A 20082-nucleotide genomic window follows, 5' to 3' on the forward strand; every position below is an offset into this window, starting at 1 on the left:
TTTAACTTCTGTATGCCGCCATATGAAATCATACAGTCTGACAAAATTGGTTTGGCTTCAAGGCCAAAAACCAGACCACTTCTTTCTAATACTGGGTGACCTAGTAACATAACTATAGTTTTGAGTCTGCTACTAAATGTTGATGTATGTGTAAAAACATGATAATAAAGGGAATATTAAATAGAATTATGCATCAAAAGATACTGTTTAAAAACACCACACTATGTATTATGTTGGATGTTGATTTTGCATACCACTCAGTTAAGCAATCACTGGAGAAGGACATCATAGTTGGAAGAATAGAAGGAACAAGGCGAAGAGGAAGACCTGCAACCAGATGGTTTTATACTATCAAGATACTAGTGGAGAAGAACCTGGTGGATCTATCTAGACTTGCATCAATCCTCCTGAGTTCATCCATCAAGTCGCCATGACTCGAGATCAAGGCACAGACCGATAATAATAATAACAACAACTGCAAGCTTGACTAGGTAGATGCCTTCATGGCACAGGGTAAGTGCACACATTGTGTATCTCTTGTGGATTTTCTCTGCAGATTTTCAGAAAATCCAAGTATAGTATGGTATCGTTAGCAAGTCTCATTTATACCGTTTAGAAAAATTTTCATGTGATCTCCAGTCTAACAACCAGTCCAGTACTTGCACTCACATGTAGACAGAAAGTCAGTCTCCAATTCTATGTGAACAGGAGCATCAGACCCCTTACCACTCAACTGTGCCCTCCTTTTACCTATGAAGATTCTACATGGGTGAAATACATAAATCTGTCTAAAAGCGCTGTCTTTATTGCAACCAATCACAACTCAACCAACAAACATATCACATACCACTCAAAAGCTGGGACACACTTGTTCCTGCAATGGTTTATGTATTATTAGAATGTGCATATTTTAGATTCAGATTGAAGGCTGCAAAACCACAAAGCAACATATGAGGAATCAGAGTAAAGAAATGCTAATGAAACAGACCAGAGTATGTGCCAAACCGTCCTCACATTCCCCCCCTACTCTGATGACAGATTTACATCCCCATGGCATTCTCTCAAGCAGCTTCACCAAGTAATCTGGAATAGCATCCAATGAACAGGTATGCAGAAATGTAGAGTACATTTGTGGAATTACACCCTTCAGAAAAGGTTTGCGACCATCAGGTATGTTTTCCAGAGGCAGTGTTGGTACAAAGCTAAATACAGTGCTCAGCCCTATCACACAACTGCTGTAAGCCAGAACATGGCAAAACCACTCAACTAAGAGAATCGAGAGTCCATCATTACTCAAAGACATGAAGGTCAGCCAATCCACAAAATTGCTAAAACCTTGATGATATCTTCAAGTACAGTCATAAAAACCATCAATCACTATGATTAAACTGGCTCCCATGAGGCCCAGGAAAGGACTGCTCTGCTGCCGAGGATATCAGAGTTACCAGCACCTCAGAGAACAGCCATCATAAATTATGCACAGACGTCACACAATTGACACAGCTTATCATCAACTGTATAGAGAGAAGCAGGACTTTATGGGTAAATTGCATTCAATAACTGACTACTGAGGAACGCTGACAATAAGACACTTGTTTGGGTAAAGTAACACAAGGACTGGACATTAGATCAATGGAAATGTAGTCTGATGAGTCAAAGTTTGAGATTTTTGATAACTGCAGCCATGTTTTTGTGAGAAGTAGGATAGGTAACTGGATTGTTTGTTCATGTGTAATGCCCACTCCGAAGCACGGAGGGGACATGTGATGGTGTCTGGATGCTTTCCTGGTGACACAGTTGGTAATGTAATCCAAATTCAAGACAGATTAACCCCGCATGGCACTACAGCATTCTGCAATGACATGGTCCCACTAACTTAGAACTAGATGGGATGGTATAATTTGTGTTACAATAGAGCAAGGACCCAAACCACATCTACAGGCCAAGTACGGGCTATGTGAACAATAAGTAGACTAAGGGAGTGCTTTGCCAGATGACATGGTCTGCACAATCACCGGAGCTTTGATTTAGTCCACACAGTGCAGGTAAAGCAGCCAACAAGTGCTCAGCACGTCCGGAAACTAGTTCAAGACTGTTGGAAAGCCATCCCAGGTGACACCCTGAAGAAGCTGCTTCAGAGAACACCAAGTGTGTGTAAGGCTGCCATCAGAGGAAAAAGGTTGTGCTTTGAGGAATGAATCTAAGGTTTAATACTTATTCTGGTTTGTTTCACTTTACTTTCTTTGCTTACATGTGTTCTCTTGTGGTTTTCTTGCCTTCAGTCTGAATCTATAATGTGCACATTCCAATAAGAACAAGGAAAACCGTTGCATGAACAGATGTGTCCACACCTTTGACCAGTACTGTGCATTGCCAATAAAAACAACAATCCTGGAGCCTCCAGTCTAAACTTCAAGTTACAACATCACTCTTTGAAATGTATGAGCAAATTGCAAACTGGGTCTTATTGTTCAAGGGGTATGTAAAGTCTGACAGTGGAAGCAGTGTTTGGGCAGTGTCACAATGTGATTGTCAGGACAGACACCACACTCGTAGAGCTGGACATACACACGAGCTTGTTGCTGGAAAAACTTTCATTTGGCAGACACCATTCTCTTAAGGATATCATACACATAGGTACTTGTGTTTCCAGCAGAGACAAATGAGAAAGCTACTGCTAGATACCTCAGACAGCAACTAGTCACCTGAGGATGTTTCTGCTCCCACCCTCACCATATCTGTGGGAGGCTAAATGAAAGAGCCCCCAAACACATCGGATGGTCGACTAGTCTTGCTGAAATCGGTGGGGTTGTCAAAATTTTGATTAATGTGTATGAGGGCCTTAACACCCAGAAGTCAATTTATTTATATGCCAGGGACCCCCTAACCGAGGCAAGCATTCAACTGCATAGATATCATGTAAAATTACAAGTACAATTCTAGGATCCCAGTTTACAACTGTGTGTCCCACTGACAAATGAAAAAAGTCAAGCTCAATATTCATTGCAAACATGCCCGGCAAAGCCTATTAAGCAAGCACTTCCAGATCACTCACCTGTATGACATCCAAACTGGCTGCACCTGCTCGCCCCACATTGATAGTTATTGGCTTTACTAGAGCACTTTTAGCAAAGTTCTGGATCTTCTTGGGCATAGTGGCACTGAAAAGTAGAGTTTGTCGCTGACCCTAAAGAAATAAGGATCAATGAAGTACAGTTCTTAACAGAAAAATACATCTCATAAATGAAAGTATTAAAGTAACAGACTATTAGAATATTCATCACGTTTTCTTAGAGAACCAGTGCCATTTATAAATGACTAATTACCAATTTATGCAAATGGCTTCAGAAATAAATTAAAATGCGGCTCACTGGTCTAAGCTATCAATATGCTAATAAACATTGAAAATTGGGTTACTGATATGCTTTGTGGCATTGTGCAAAATCTTGAACTTTATGAAAGTAGAAAGTATGCAAAAAGCAAAAATACATATTCAATCAAAAAAAATGTACCTTAAAGTAAGAAAATATTGTCCTAATGTCTTCTTCAAAGCCCATGTCAATCATACGATCAGCCTCGTCCAAGGCAAGATACCTGCAGATGTCCAGGCTCACCATCTTTTTCTGAAGCAGGTCCATGAGCCGCCCTGGAGTTGCCACCATCATGTGCACACCCCTGCAGGAAGAATATGATTTTTTCATATGCATGTATAGTCACAAACTATGTGCAAAGTACTACAATTTCTAAATATGCAGTCATGGCCAAAAGTATTGTCACCCTTGAAATTGTTCCAGGAAATATTTAACCCCATATTTATCCCAAAAAATTAATGCAGTTACACGTTTTATTATACACTTTTATTTCCTTTGGGTGTATAGGAACAACACAAAAAACACAGAAAAACAAGGCAAATTGGAAATAGTTTCACACAAAACCCCAAAAGTGGGCAGGACAAAATTGTTGGCACCCTCAATTTAATATTTGGTTGCACACCATTTGGAATAAATAACTGCAATCAATGGCTTCCTATAACCATCAACAAGCTTCTTACACCTCTCAACTGGAATTTTGGACCACTCTTGCAGACTGCTCCAAGTCTCTCATATTTGAAGGGTGCCTTCTCCCAACAGCAATTTTAAGATTTCTCCACAGGTGTTAATGGGATTTAGAGCCAAACTCAATGCTGGTCACTTCAGAACTCCCCAGTGCTTTGCTTCCATCCATTTCTGGGTGCTTCTTGAAGAATGTATGGGGTCATTATCCTGATTGAAGACCCAAAATCCTTTGGTAATCTTCAAATTACATTATGCCTTGCACACAGTCAGGGCACCCAGTGCCAGAGGCAGCAAAACATCTTTGAACCTGCACCATATTTGACCATAGGTAATGTGTTCTTTTCTTTGTAGACCTCATTCCATTTTCAGTAAACAGCAGAATGATGTGCTTTACCAAAAAGCTCTATCTTTGTTTCATTGGTCCACCAGACGCTTTTCCAGGTGGTTTCTGGCTTACATACATTTTGGCAAACTGCAGTCTTTTATGTCTCTGTGTCAGCAGTAAGATCCTCCTGGGTCTACTGCCATAGCGTTTCATTTAATTCAAATATTGACGATAGTTCGTGCCGACACTGATGTACCCTGAGCCTGTAGGAAAGCTTGAACTTCTTTGGAACATGATTGGGACTGCTTATCCACCATCCGGACTATCCTGCGTTACAACCCATCATCAATTTTTCTCTGCCGTTCAATGTCCAGGGATATTAGCTACAGTGCCATGGGTTGTAAACTTCTTCATTATGTTGCTCAGCGTGGACAAAGGAAGGTTGAGATCTCTGCAGATGGACTTGTGACCTTGAGATTGTTTATATTTTTCTACAATTTTAGTTCTCAAGCCCTTGGAAAATTCTCTTCACCTCTATGTTCTCTATGGTTCATGTGGCAGACACACAGACAATGCAAGGTTTGAGTCAATTTCTCCCCTTTATCTGCTTCAGGTGTTATTTTCATATTGCCCACACCTGTTACTTGCCACAGCTGATTTTGTATGAATATCACATGCTTGAAACGGAGGAGGAGAGGCTGACCAGGAAGGAAGGGGGGGGGGGGGGGGAAGAATAGGATTTTTCCTCCCCTCTATGAAGAAAGTGGAGCTTTAACCCCTCAGCTCCTCACCTCCCTCATGTGAAGCTACAATGCTCTTCGGTTGGTGCTTCTTTGTTTACCAGTAATTAAGGAAAGGTGCCAATAAATCTGTCCATCCCATTTTTGGGGCTTTGTGTAAAATGTCGTCCTATTTGCATTTTTCCTCAGTTTCTCAGAAAGAAATGAATGACAACTTCTGACTTCACAAGTGCAGACATCTCACCCACAAGTCTGTAAGTAGAGTGAGTAGGCTATTAAGGCCGGAGTCACACTAGACCGTAATACGGACGAGTGCTATGCGATAAAAAAATCGCATAGCACTCGGCCCAATGTTAATCTATGGTTCAGCTCCCATCATCCGATATTTTCTCCACCGTATTTCGGATCCGAGGGAACTTGCAGCAGGCTGCGATTGTCAGCGTATCTCGGCCGAGACTCGCCAATGCAAGTCTATGGGTGCAAGAAAAAAATCGGATTACACACGGACCATGCGTGTGCATTGCGAGAAATACGCAGCGGTGTTCTATAGAAAAGCCGGTAATTCAATTGCCGGCTTTGCATTTCTCCTTCACAAACACGACAGGATATGAGACAAGGTTTTCATACCGTAAACCATCTCATATCCCCCTTTTTTTTGCATATTCCACACTACTAATGTTAGTAGTGTGTATGTGCAAAATTTGGCCGCTGTAGCTGCTCAAATAAAGGGTTAAATGGCAGAAAAAATTGGCGTGGGCTCCCGCGCAATTTTCTCCGCCAGAATGGTAAAGCCAGTGACTGAGGGCAGATATTAATAGCCAGGAGAGGGTCCATGGTTATTGGCCCACCCGTGGCTAAAAACATCAGCCCCCAGCCACCCCAGAAAAGGCACATCTGGAAGATGCGCCTATTCTGGCACTTGGCCACTCTCTTCCCACTCCCTGTAGCGGTGGGCTATGGGGTAATGAAGGGTTAATGCCACCTTGCTATTGGAAGGTGACATTAAGCCAGATTAATAATGGAGAGGCGTCAATTATGACACCTATCCATTATTAATCCAATTGTTTGAAAGTGTTAAAAAACACACACACACACATTATTAAAAAGTATTTTAATGAAAAACACAGCGGTTGTTTTAATATTTTATTGCTCCCTCAATCCATTTTCAGACCCTCGCTTGGCAAAACAATAAACACACAATATACATACCCTTCTGCTGACCCGTCACGTCCCACGAGGTAATCCATCTGAAGGGGTTAAAATAATTTACAAGCAGGAGCCCTGCAAAAGCAGCTGTGCTCGTGCTTGTAATTCCCCGGCGAATGAAGGAAATGTAGGTCATTGACCTACATTTCCTTCAGTCGCGGTGATGCGCCCCTGCTGGATGTTCTCATGAACTGCAGCCTGGGAACTTTTTCCCACGCTCCAGGTCATATGAGGACATCCACCAGGGGGCGCATCACCGCGACTGAAGGAAATGTAGGTCAATGACGGATGTCACACGGATCATTTGATGCGAGGAAATCGCATCCTCGCACTGCACACGGATCACTGTTTTTGAAACATTTGTGCGATTCTCGTCCGTGAAAAACTGACCGTTTTTTTTTTTTATACGTTGTGTGTCCCCGAACTAATGGATTAAGTTTCAAACTAAGAAGCAAAAATTAGACAAGTGATCTGCTTATGTTTCACACAATAAGCGGGTACAGGCCTCTGCATGTTATTATAGTAAAGTACTCGTGATTAGGATGTATCTATGTAAAATACTAGTATTCCATTATAGTTAGGACAACCAATCTCTCCAAATAGATACCGCTTGAACAAAGCAGAGCTTGGCCTGGTGTACAGCCGCACCATTGGCACAGTCTCACACAAGCAGAACAGATCCATATAACGTTGACAATTAGGGTCAATAGACCAGAGGATGAGCCATGAAATTAACATATATTGCACTTTCGTCACACTGTCCTCGGATCAAGTAGAAGACTATAATAGAGAATTAACCTGTCTTTACTTCTGGTGCTATTTTCATGACGTTCCAGCTTTCAGAAAGCCATTTTTATTAGAGATGAGTGCATCGTTTTGCAGTAACTAGGTCCGGCGGCCACATCAGTACCCTGAGGCCACTGGATAGGAGCCCTGTAAACTGCCCCCCAGCTGCCAGAATACTTGTGCCTCCTCCGATTTGTAGATCTGGCGCACATCTGAAGGGACTGGACCTTGTGAACTCAAGGCCTTATTGTGGGATATCCAAACAAAATAATAATAATAATAATAATAATAATAATAATCTTTGCAGTTTTGTGAGATTTGAGGACAACTGTAAGCTAAGTATTCTTTTGCTGCTAAGTAAGGTATTTAATACTCCTGATGAACCTTACTTATAATAGAGGACATACAGCAAGTGGTTATGGTAACAAGCTCTAAAGTGTTTAGCAGGGATATCTAATGAAGTTAATGCATCTTATATCACATATCCAACAACTGCTGTCAGGACCGAATTAGATCTTAAACTGGCAAAATGCATTGATTACGATTGATTCTTCACTATAAAATCCCCTTGTTTTGGGTCAGCCATTGGCTAAATGTGAGCACTATTGTTTTTTTATAGCTATGCCCTGTCCCAGCATTCCTAAGGTGCACATGATTGATAGATGCATTGTTGCATTAACATACACAGAAAGTGCAGAAAGAGCTTAAAAAATTTTCCATTCACATTTATGAGCAATTTGTCATGACAATTGACCAAACTAAGACCAATTTGCATTGTAGTGGAGGCTTGTCCAGTGCATATACACTGTGCTCCAAATTATTATGCAAATTGGATTTAAGTGTGATAAAGATTTAATTGTTTTGTTTTTCAAATAAACTCGTGGATGGTATTGTGTCTCAGGGCTCAATGGATCACTGAAATCAATCTTAAACACATGGGATAATTAGTTTTCCAGGTGATTCTAATTAAAGGAAAACTACTTAAAATGATATTCCACATTATTAAGCAGGTCACAGCTTTCAAGTAACATAGGAAAGAAAAAGGATCTCTCTGCTGCTGAAAAGCATCAAATAGTGCAATGCCTTGGTGAAGGGATGAAAACATTAGAAATTTCCCAAAAACTTAAGCGTGATCATCGTACTGTTAAGAGAGTGGCTGTATCTGAGCACAGATGTGTTTGTGCTGATAAAGGCATAATGAGGAAGATTTCTGCCAGGCAAGTTTATCGGATTAAGAGAGCAGCTGCTAAAAACCCATTACAAAGCAGCAAACAGTTATTTGAAGCTGCTGGTGCCTCTGGAGTCCCTCGAACCTCAAGGTGTGGGCTCCTTCAAAGGCTTGCGGTGGTGCAATAAAACTACTATTCAGCCACCCTTAAACAGTGTTCACAAGCAGAAATGGTTGCATTGGGCCCACACATACATGAAGACTAATTTCCAAATATTCTTGTTTACTGATAAGTGTTGAGCAACCCTGGAAGGTCCAAATGGATGGAGTAGTGGATGGTTGGTGTATGGCCACCATGTCCCAACAAGGCTGCAACAACAGCAAGGAGGTGGAGGAGTCATGTTTTGAGCCGGAATCATGGAGAAACAGCTGGTAGGGCCCTTTAAGGTTCCTGAAGGTGTGAAAATGACCTCTGCAAAGTATATAGAGTTTCTGACTGACAACTTTCCTCCATGGTACCAAAAGCAGAAATGTGCCTTCAGGAGCAAAATCATCTTCATGCATGACAATGCACCATCTCATGCTGCAAAGAAAACCTCTGAGTCATTGGCTGCTATGGGCATAAAAGGAGATATACTAATGGTGTGGCCACCATCTTCCCGTGACCTCAACCCTATAGAGAACCTTTGGAGAATCATCAAGCAAAAGATCTATGAGGGTGGGAGGCAGTTCACATCAAAACAGCAGCTCTGGGAGGCTATTCTGACTTCATGCAAAGAAACACAAGCAGAACCTCAATGGATGCAGGAATTGTGAAGGTGATATCAAAGAAGGGTTCCTATGTTAACATGTAACTTGGCCTGTTAGGATGTTTTGGCGTTAAATAGCTTTTTTATTCAGTGAATGTGACCTCCTAATGCTGCAAATTCCACAAATGAGCATTTTCAGTTCTTTAAAACATATCAAATGTTTAGAAATTCTACTGTGCCTAATAATTTGGAACAGTGCATTTTAAGTTTTATCCATTTTGGAGATTATACTGTTATCATTGGGAGGTTTATTCAATAAAATTCGATGTATACTCTAACGGGTGATTACTTTTATTAGACTGACTGTCATTTGCACCAACCATTTAGGAAAATCAGAGAAAAATGTCATTTGCATAATAATTTGGAACATAGTGTACTAAGCCCAATTTATCTTTCCGAAAGGCAGGGATCCTGACAATGTTAAAGGGAATCTGTCAGCAGCTTTTTATCTGCTCATGAAGCAAGTCCAGAAATACCTTTACCTAGACCACCCAATTCTCTGTTACCAAAACATCTGCGTTTGAATCAATAAGCAAATTAAACTGTACCATGGAAGCACTTCTCAGGCCGCTGTCTCTCCAGCTCTATTCCCTGCCCAGCACGCTCATCTCCTACTTGAACGTAACAAAGGCTGTCACAGGAGAAGGCAGCGCCCAGTGGGGTACAAAGCTGGAGTGACACTTGGGAAGAGCTTCCAAGCATCCAAAGCACTTTACCATCATTTGCTTACAACTCAAACACAGATTTCTTGCTAACCAAGGAATGGACAGGCTAGCTAAGATTATGTCTGGACTTTCCTTTGCAAGAGTTACATGCGCATATAAATAGTTTAGGGGCTTAAATTGTGATCACAGCGTTCCTTTAAGGTTTAAAGATAATCTGGTCATAATTTCTATGTATAGGCCACATAAGAAAGTGGAACTTACTGCTTTATGGTTTCCATCTGCTCCTTGACAGACATACCACCTATACACAGTGCTGTACGTAAGGTTGGAAAGTTGTCTTCTTGCAGCAATCGGCAGTAGTAATCAATGATGCTGTGTGTCTGACGGGCCAATTCTCTCTGAGTAAAATAGGAAACAGTGCTCAGTAAGTTACCACTATAGGGGAAACCTACGGAAATATCTCCTAACCCGGCTATACAATCACACGCTGGGTCAGGCTCATGGACTGAAATCACCATTGAGTATTCATCACGTCATGGATTTACATTGTACAGACTGACTTCTACTCTGGGCACAGTGCATTTCCTACACAGACACAAATCATCATATGGGGGAATCGATAACCCCTATTACCACTCATATTCCGCTACGCTGCCAGACAACCCCGGTGTAAACGTAGAACAATATGCTCCGAGCGTTGCTAGTCTCCATGACACTGTGGAAAACTATAGGCTCTCTGAAAGCAAATTCCCATCGCCATTTGTAGGCATTATTTTTTCCTCAATTTGGCAAAATGAATACATTTCTATTCCTCAGCACCAACCACTAAGTACAATAAGAGGAGCACATGCCGAGCACTAAAGATACATACTGACGGGCAAATAATAAGTCCGTATGGTCCCTCCCTCTTAGTGAATGGCAGCCTCTTTTCTTGCTCCAAGCAGAACATGATAACTGGTAATGTAAAAACCAGAGTTTTGCCTGATCCTGTGAATGCTATGCCAATCATATCCCTTCCGGAGAGGCTGTAAGAAAAAAAAAAAAAAGATCTTGTGGTTTCTTACAAATGTTATACCACAGCAAAATGGGGAAAATAAGTATTGAACTGTAGTCCTCACATTGTTGGGATGCCTTGGATTTGGATAGGTGTAGGATGCAGAATTCCCTTCTTCTTCAGTCCACGCAGAATAGCTGTCATTAAATTCACAAACTGTAAATAGTTCCTTTACCAAACATGTATATTTACTAGGTTACAGAGAACTTCTCCAGTTTTCCTGCTATACAACCAGCCTGACATTACCAATTTGTCATTCACATGGCATTATACCACCACACATGCTGCAAAATACAGAAAGAGTATGAAAGCTGGGAAGTGGCATAATGGAGAATGGAAACATTCCAATGTTGGGCACCTTTAATATATCACCCGCAAAAAATCCAGTAGCAGTGCAATAGAGCCTGGTCTGTGCTCAGTGGACCGTTATAAAGAGATGTGACCTGGCACATAGGAAGAAGCAGGGCGATATGGTTTAGGGCAGTGTTCCCCAAGTTCGGTCATCAAGAGCCACCAACAGGTCATGTTTTCAGGATTTCCTTAGTATTGCCCTGGTGAGAATTCCATCATCTAGACAGGCAACAATTCCATCACCTGGGCAATACTTAAGGTACCGTTACACTAAACGACTTACCAACGATCACGACCAGCGATACGACCTGGCTGTGATCGTTGGTAAGTCGTTGTGTGGTCACTGGGGAGCTGTCACACAGACAGCTCTCTCCAGCGACCAACGATCAGGGGAACGACTTCGGCATCGTTGAAACTGTCTTCAACGATGCTGAAGTCCCCCTGCAGCACCCGGGTAACCAGGGTAAACATCGGGTTACTAAGTGCAGGGCCGCGCTTAGTAACCCGATATTTACCCTGGTTACCATTGTAAAAGTAAAAAAAAAAAAAACCAGTACATACTCACATTCTGATGTCTGTCACGTCCCCCGGCATCCACAGGGTTAAAACTGCTTTCGGCAGGAGCGCTGGTAATGCACGCGCTGCTGCCGAGAGCTTCCCTGCACTGAATGTGTCAGCGCCGGCCGTAAAGCAGAGCACAGCGGTGACGTCACCGCTGTGCTCTGCTTTACGGCCGGCGCTGACACAGTCAACCCTGTGGACGCCGGGGGACGTGACAGACATCAGAATGTGAGTATGTACTGTTTTGGTTTTTTTTAACTTTTACAATGGTAACCAGGGTAAATATCGGGTTACTAAGCGTGGCCCTTCACTTAGTAACCTGATATTTACCCTGGTTACAAGTGAACACATCGCTGGATCGGCGTCACACACGCCGATCCAGCGATGACAGCGGGTGATCAGCGACCAAAAAAAAAGTCCTGATCATTCCCATCGACCAACGATCTCCCAGCAGGGGCCTGATCGTTGGTCGCTGTCACACATAACGAGATTGTTAGCGGGATCGTTGCTTACGTCACCAAAAGCGTAACGTTGCAACGATATCGTTAGGTGTGACTCAGCCTTAAGGAAATCCTGACCTGTTGGTGGCTCTTGAGGACTGGAGTTGGGGAACACTGGTTTAGGGCAAGAGCTGTCAGTCATGGGTAAATTACCAATCTAAATACTTGAATATAGATCATAATTCTGAACAAATCTAAACATTTCAATAAAATTATTAGAACTAAATGTTAACATAGATAGTATACAAATATTATACAAGTGTCCGTAGCCTATACTGACCTGCGGGAAACTTCATCTCCTTGAAGCTCTTTATGGGAGGAGGAATGCCATCCCCTTCAACCAAGATATGGTATTTTCTTCGGACACGCTCATGCCGAGCTTGTGACATCCCAAGAATATTTCGTGGTGCTCTCCAGCTTACAAAAGAAAGACTATGGTTACCAGCTACAGACTAAAAAGTACAATTTATAGCTATAAATTAGCTACCGTAAATTTACCCTGAGGAATAAAGGATTGGCTACAGCTTAGAGGTGGAAAACACATCCCCTATGCACAGGTATAACATTAGAAATTGATAAATATTCTATGAAATTAAGAACACAAATTTTCATTCAGTTTAGATTGAAAGCTGAAACAATACGGAGTTCAAAACTGAATCCCCTTTAGTTATGTTCCAGGAGGTCACTTTTGCCACCAGAGTTCCATTCTAGTTACTGTACATGAACTTCACACAGGCAGAGCCAAACAGCAGCATGGGGTTACCTGTGACCTCACTCCTCACAATAAGCAGTTTGGGTCAAAGTTTAGGAGTCCCTTCATGTACAGGCAATACTGGAGCAGATATAGATCTAATCGCTACATCATTGCTATAGGGCGAGCGATGCAACCTTGGGGTGGCCAACAGCCTCAATGTACCAGACGACCCACACCTATCCCACTAGTGATTGACAGCAATGGTCTGACTGGAGTGAGCCAGGGCCGTATTTGCCACTAGGCATGTGAGGGCACGTGCCTAGAGCTGGGACAATGCCGGGGGCAGCACCTGAGCAAGGTTTGTTGTTTTTTTTTTTTTTTTTAATAAAAGCTGGGTCACCTCCCGACCGACCCCGCCCCCTCAACCCCCACCCCGCAGCCCGGCCATGAGCCCGCCCGCCTCCCACCCACCCTCCTTGAAGACGATACTCACCCTGCTCCAGCGATGCCTGGTCTCTGTTTCTGCAGCGCTCCTGAATGAGCGGTGCGCATATTCATGACCTTAATTAGCGATATCACATGACCGCTCACGCAGGAAGAAGGTGCTGCGTCGGGACAGAGCCAGAAGAATGTCGGCGCGGCTGCGCGGTGAGGAACAGGTAAGCATACGGGGGGGGGGGGGGAGAGAATATGAGCCATGCATACAGGGGGGGAACTATGAGCCATGCATACGGGGGGGGGGGGGGGGGGGTGAAGTATGAGCCATGCATACAGGAGGGGGGGGGTCATTATACAGTATTAAGCATCATGTGGGAGCATTATACAGTATGGAGAACTGTGTGGCCATTATACAGTATTGAGCATCGTGTGTGGCTATTATACAGTATGGAGCATCATGTGTGGCCATTATACAGTATGGAGCATCATGTGTGGCCATTATACAGTATGGAGCACTGTGTGGCCATATTTTTTGTTTATAATTATTGTATATAAAACAGTGTGATCAGCAGTGCTAAATGGCTGTGGTTGGGACGTGGATATGGGTGTGACTAGTTGTGAAATGGGTGTGGTCAGAGGCGTGGCCTAAAATTTGCCGCGGCGCACTACGCGCACCGCAAACTTTAGACCTCCTTCCCTTCTTCAAAAGTTAGGAGGTATGGTACCGCATTTGCCAGATCATGGCAAGTGCCGCAAATCCCATAGGGAATGAATGAGGCCGAACGCAGTGTTGCCGTAAGTGATCCGTTATGCGGCAGATGCAGAAAAACTGCCCGATCTGCTGCAAAAGGCGACTTTCACATCAGCGATTCTCGGCAAAGTCACTGCCGATAGTGTCATACTCACCAAAGGGGGAGGCAGCACTAAAAGTGCCTAGGGCAGCAGAAACTCTAAATACGGCCCTGGGAGTGAGCAATGCCTGCAAATGTCAGGCAAGCCAGTGTTATCAGTGAGGGAGGAGAAGAACCGAGAATGAAAGAGTTAATTCCGCAACAAAGCAAAAAGCCTACTGAATGCTGGTCTGGATGTGGGGGGCCTGCTGGAGGCAGTTGCTCCTGATTTATGAAGAGGTGTGCTACACCAGAAATCTTACTCCAGTCAGGTACTAGAGTAAGATTTCTGGCATGAGGAATGCCACAACTCACCATGATTTAGACAAGCTGTGATGTACCACCTCAGGTGCATTTTGGCAGAGCTGGGAGAAACTGGCGTGAAAACACCAAAAGTCACAACATGTTGGCGCAATATTGATTTGTACCTATATTTTGCAACTTTTCAAAGCTTTTACAACAGAATTCTGGAGTGAAAACTTTGATGAACAGGACCCATATGTTCATTTATGTTGTCAGTTTTAACTGACAGACTCCATTTAAAGACTTTAAAAAAAAAAAAGGTTTTTCTGACATTCACATTTGTGGCAATGCACTTTAGAAATGTGGCCTTACCTGGTTTTTATCGGGTCATCATATGTAATACCTTTTGCCATTTCTTTCACAGACATCAAAGCTTTATGGAAAGAAAACAATAAAATAATAATGAAAATAGGAAGATCTCATTATTTAATCCAGACGTTTTTTGGTTGTCATCAAGTAAATATAATTTTCTATGATTAGTAACTCATTGACTAGATATGGAAAATGTTCAACACTATCAATTTTACTATTATTTTTAATTCTATACCAAACGAAAAAAAAATTGTTTTGTTCTTTATGATGAAGGGATAAAAATATGCACCGAGGTCATGAATACACCCGCATATTAGATGATTCAAGATTGTGCTCACCTCTTCCTTCTGTCACACTCTCCAAGATCTTCTCTTCTTCTTTCAGCTGCTTCTCCTTTGCAGATTCTTTTCTTGCTGTCAAATAAATATATGCATGAAAATAGCATCCTATATAGTGATGATGCCAGTGAACCGCTGCGGAAATTATTCGGAGCAATACATGCAAATAAAATAAATAACTCTGCATAATATGTAACAACATAACAATAATAAATATAATATGTAACTACCACCAGATATGCCTAGTGAACGATCAGGCATGAAAGCAAACAGTGAAGTGACACTTTACAGCGGACCAGTCACCTGAATACTCTGCTCTACCCAAGCTCAGATCTTTCTATTCGGTCAGATTGGTATAAAAATGTATTCATAAGAAGAACCTCTCACCGGTGACTGATGGGTGGCCACTTTAATGAGAATACATAGTAGGCGGCCAATCACTGTATGGAAGGTGGAGGAGCGGAGCAGTAGCCCTCTCCACATGGATACAACAGACTCGCCCGAATTCTTGCATGGTTTCTATTGTTTTGTATGTGGGTATTATCTGGATACCATATTTTGGCCCCGTTGAACCCGACTGTCTGATGTAATAGGTTTTATATTTTATATAATAAAGTTGTCATTTTTGGTTTCTATGACTGCTTAGTAGTTGCTTGTTCTTGTTTGGTTTCTTGCAGTTATCCATATATCCGTGCGTAGGTGGTAGATTGGCAGATTTATTCCTACATTTCTATGCTAATTGTGATGCTAGATACTCTCTACCACTGATTATGGTCATCAGAATTCTGTTCTTTATGGTTTCTATTGTGCAGTGCTATTTGACTTCATAGCAGACCTAACCTCTCTCTCTAATTTGTTGTCGTAAAGCAGAATATTCAGGTGCTCAAGTAGTTCCGCTACAGATATTCATTGGATAAGACGGCACAAAATAAATATGTAATGGAGACAATAGTAAAGGTTCCACACACACACACAGACCTTCTGCTTTCTCCTTTAAGTGTTGATGCTGATCCAAAAGACTGACATTAGATCGGGGGCCCAGAGGAATGTCATCTTCATCCGCCCGATGTTCACTACCACTGTCCTTCTGTTCCTCTTCTATGACTCCTTTCTTCCGCATCTGTAGACGCTTCTGAAGCTGCAAGAAAAATGCTTTTAAAAGGTAGGATTCACACGTGCTTCTTCATGGTCCAAGTACATATCAGTCATAGGTCTCCTGACACAAATACTACAACTCCCTCAACCATATGCCCTTAAGGCTATTGAGGTCAAGTCAGGAGACCACAAACCATGTATGTGTGAATCCCGCCTAACTTCTCAGCTTCATGATGTAGCCTTGCCCGGATGCAGCATAACAATGTCATGGGAGCCATGGGAGACACAGGACCGACATAGTTACATAGTTACATAGTTATTAAGGTTGAAGGAAGACTGTAAGTCCATCTAGTTCAACCCATAGCCTAACCTAACATGCCCTAACATGTTGATCCAGGGGAAGGCAAAAAAACCCCATGTGGCAAAGAGTAACTCCACCATGGGGAAAAAAAATCCTTCCCGACTCCACATACGGCAATCAGACTAGTTCCCTGGATCAACGCCTTATCAAGGAATCTAGTGTATATACCCTGTAACATTATACTTTTCCAGAAAGGTATCCAGTCCCCTCTTAAATTTAATTAATGAATCACTCATTACAACATCATACGGCAGAGAGTTCCATAGTCTCACTGCTCTTACAGTAAAGAATCCGCGTCTGTTATTATGCTTAAACCTTCTTTCCTCCAGACGTAGAGGATGCCCCCTTGTCCCTGTCTCAGGTCTATGATTAAAAAGATCATCAGAAAGGTCTTTGTACTGTCCCCTCATATATTTATACATTAAAATAAGATCACCCCTTAGTCTTCGTTTTTCCAAACTAAACAGCCCCAAGTGTAATAACCTATCTTGGTATTGCAGACCCCCCAGTCCTCTAATAACCTTGGTCGCTCTTCTCTGCACCCGCTCCAGTTCAGCTATGTCTTTCTTATACACCGGAGACCAGAACTGTGCACAGTATTCTAAGTGTGGTCGAACTAGTGACTTGTATAGAGGTAAAATTATGTTCTCCACATGAGCATCTATGCCTCTTTTAATACATCCCATTATTTTATTTGCCTTTGTAGCAGCTGCCTGACACTGGCCACTGAATATGAGTTTGTCATCCACCCATACACCCAGGTCTTTTTCATTGACGGTTTTGCCCAGAGTTTTAGAATTAAGCACATAGTTATACATCTTATTACTTCTACCCAAGTGCATGACCTTACATTTATCCCCATTAAAGCTCATTTGCCATTTATCAGCCCAAGCTTCTAGTTTACATAAATCATCCTGTAATATAAAATTGTCCTCCCCTGTATTGATTACCCTGCAGAGTTTAGTGTCATCTGCAAATATTGAAATTCTACTCTGAATGCCCCCTACAAGGTCATTAATAAATATGTTAAAAAGAAGAGGGCCCAATACTGACCCCTGTGGTACCCCACTGCTAACCGTGACCCAGTCCGAGTGTGCTCCATTAATAACCACCCTTTGTTTCCTATCCCTGAGCCAGCTCTCAACCCACTTACACATATTTTCCCCTATCCCCATTACTCTCATTTTATGTAACAACCTTTTGTGTGGCACCGTATCAAAAGCTTTGGAAAAGTCCATATATACTACGTCCACTGGGTTCCCTTGGTCCAGTCCGGAACTTACCTCTTCATAGAAGCTGATCAAATTAGTCTGACATGAACGGTCCCTAGTAAACCCGTGCTGATACTGGGTCATGAGGTTATTCCTCTTCAGATACTCCAGTATAGCATCCCTTAGAATGCCCTCCAGGATTTTACCCACAGTAGAGGTTAAGCTTACTGGCCTATAATTACCGAGTTCAGTTTTTGCCCCTTTTTTGAATATTGGCACCACATTTGCTATACGCCAGTCCTGTGGTACAGACCCTGTTATTATGGAGTCTTTAAAGATTAAAAATAATGGTCTATCAATGACTGTACTTAGTTCCTGCAGTACTCGGGGGTGTATCCCATCCGGGCCCGGAGATTTATCAATTTTAGTTATTTTTAGACGCCGCTGTACTTCCTGCTGGGTTAAGCAGGTGACATTTAATGGGGAATTTTTATCACTAGTCATTTTGTCTGCCATGGGAATTTCTTTTGTAAATACTGATGAAAAAAAGTCATTTAGCATATTGGCTTTTTCCTCATCCTCATCCACCATTTCACCCAGACTATTTTTAAGGGGGCCAACACTGTCATTTTTTAGTTTCTTACTATTTATATAGTTAAAGAATATTTTGGGATTATTTTTACTCTCTCTGGCAATGAGTCTCTCTGTCTCAATCTTTGCTGCCTTGATTTGCTTTTTACAGAATTTATTTAATTTTCTGTATTTATTTAATGCCTCCTCACTACCTACTTCCTTTAATTCTCTAAATGCTTTCTTTTTGTCCCTTATTGCGCCCCTTACAGCTCTATTTAGCCATATTGGTTTCCTCCTATTTCTAGTATGTTTATTCCCATACGGTATATACTGTATACATGGCCCCTTTGCGGAAGAAGAGTAGCTGTTATTTTCATTTTACAATGGGGACTACAGTATTTAAATAGTGGACAATTCAAAAGGGTTTTCCCACGAAAAAAAGTTCATTTTAATCAACATTTTAATTAATTGATCTTGAAATAATAATAAGTTCCACGATTTAATGCATTTTTTAAAAACGATTAATAAAAAAAAAAAAAAGATTGACCAGCTCACCCTGGCTCCTGGCATACTGACGCCCGGACCTCAAGGGACCACTTGTGAACAGAAGATAAAGAAAAAAGCTAGCTTTGACAAAGAACGCGGTCTGTGCATTCAAAACGCTTTGCGGTGTCTATCCTCAGTATGGAATTCTTTTCACTCAATACATTTTGCGATCAATGAAGCTGGAACCTTTTCCTTCTGATTAAAACAATGTTCCTGTGCTGAGATAATCTTATAAATGTGCCCCTGCCGTGTAATGGCTGGGTCTGACTGTGCAGGAACATGGTCTGATCATACCACAGCTCCTGGGCAGGAAGGAAGAGTATACAGACAGGACAGAAGGGGATCACAGCTGAATTTTTCTTTCAGGTAAATAATTGCTTAAAAACAGTGACATGTTTTACCTCACAGACAGAACCAGCTGTGATCCTGTGCTGTAATGTCTGTATACTTTTTTCCTTCCTGCCCAGGAGCTGTGGTATGATCAGACCATGTCCCGCACGGTCAGACGCAGCCATTACACAGTACACAGCAGGGGCACATTTATAAGATTATCTCAGCACAGGAACATTTTATATAAACACATCAAATTGTGGAAATTATTATTACTCCAAGATCTAATGATTAAAAGGTACTTTATTTGTGGAAAAGCCATTTAACTGTTTAGATGCTATGGTCAACATTGAGCATGATTTCCAGGGTAAACATGACATCTAAGGGGTTGTCCACATAGTAGACATGGTCTTTTGAGACCAATATTATTGGATGCACGATGTCCAAGGCTATTAGTAGTAGGGAACATACCTGAAATCCCCCTTTGCAGACTTAGGCCGGTTTCACACGTCCTCATATTTCCTGTACCAGAAAAACCGGTCCCGGAGAGATCAGCGTCTGTAATACTTGCGACACACGTGCGCTGCATCAGTACCACATGCACAGGTGCCAGGGAAGCAGCGATAGAGGAAGTGCTGTTCCCCGGCACCAGGTGCTGAAGACTGCTCTCATCATTCTCCCCTGCTCTGCCAGCGATCAGCACAGATTATGGTGAGAATTTCTCAGGGTGATCTGCTGTGAACTCACTGAGCTTGAACCGTGGGGACCTCA

The 20082-nt window shown here is 42.2% G+C and overlaps 1 protein-coding gene across 1 annotated transcript in view; it reads right to left on the minus strand.

Moving 5' to 3' along the window:
- DDX41 (DEAD-box helicase 41) overlaps nucleotides 1-20082 on the minus strand; it is a 31270-nt gene that overhangs the window by 6949 nt on the left and 4239 nt on the right. Inside the window, exons 3-11 of the mRNA XM_077265931.1 lie at nucleotides 16174-16333; nucleotides 15196-15270; nucleotides 14858-14918; nucleotides 12501-12637; nucleotides 10873-10945; nucleotides 10626-10779; nucleotides 10016-10152; nucleotides 3513-3675; nucleotides 3056-3187 (exon numbers count right to left, since the gene is read on the minus strand). Coding sequence (XP_077122046.1) covers nucleotides 3056-3187; nucleotides 3513-3675; nucleotides 10016-10152; nucleotides 10626-10779; nucleotides 10873-10945; nucleotides 12501-12637; nucleotides 14858-14918; nucleotides 15196-15270; nucleotides 16174-16333 — 1092 coding nt within the window. The remainder of the gene's footprint in view (nucleotides 1-3055; nucleotides 3188-3512; nucleotides 3676-10015; nucleotides 10153-10625; nucleotides 10780-10872; nucleotides 10946-12500; nucleotides 12638-14857; nucleotides 14919-15195; nucleotides 15271-16173; nucleotides 16334-20082) is intronic.

The sequence above is a fragment of the Ranitomeya variabilis genome, chromosome 5 (assembly GCF_051348905.1).
Source record: "Ranitomeya variabilis isolate aRanVar5 chromosome 5, aRanVar5.hap1, whole genome shotgun sequence".
Lineage (NCBI taxonomy): Eukaryota > Metazoa > Chordata > Amphibia > Anura > Dendrobatidae > Ranitomeya > Ranitomeya variabilis.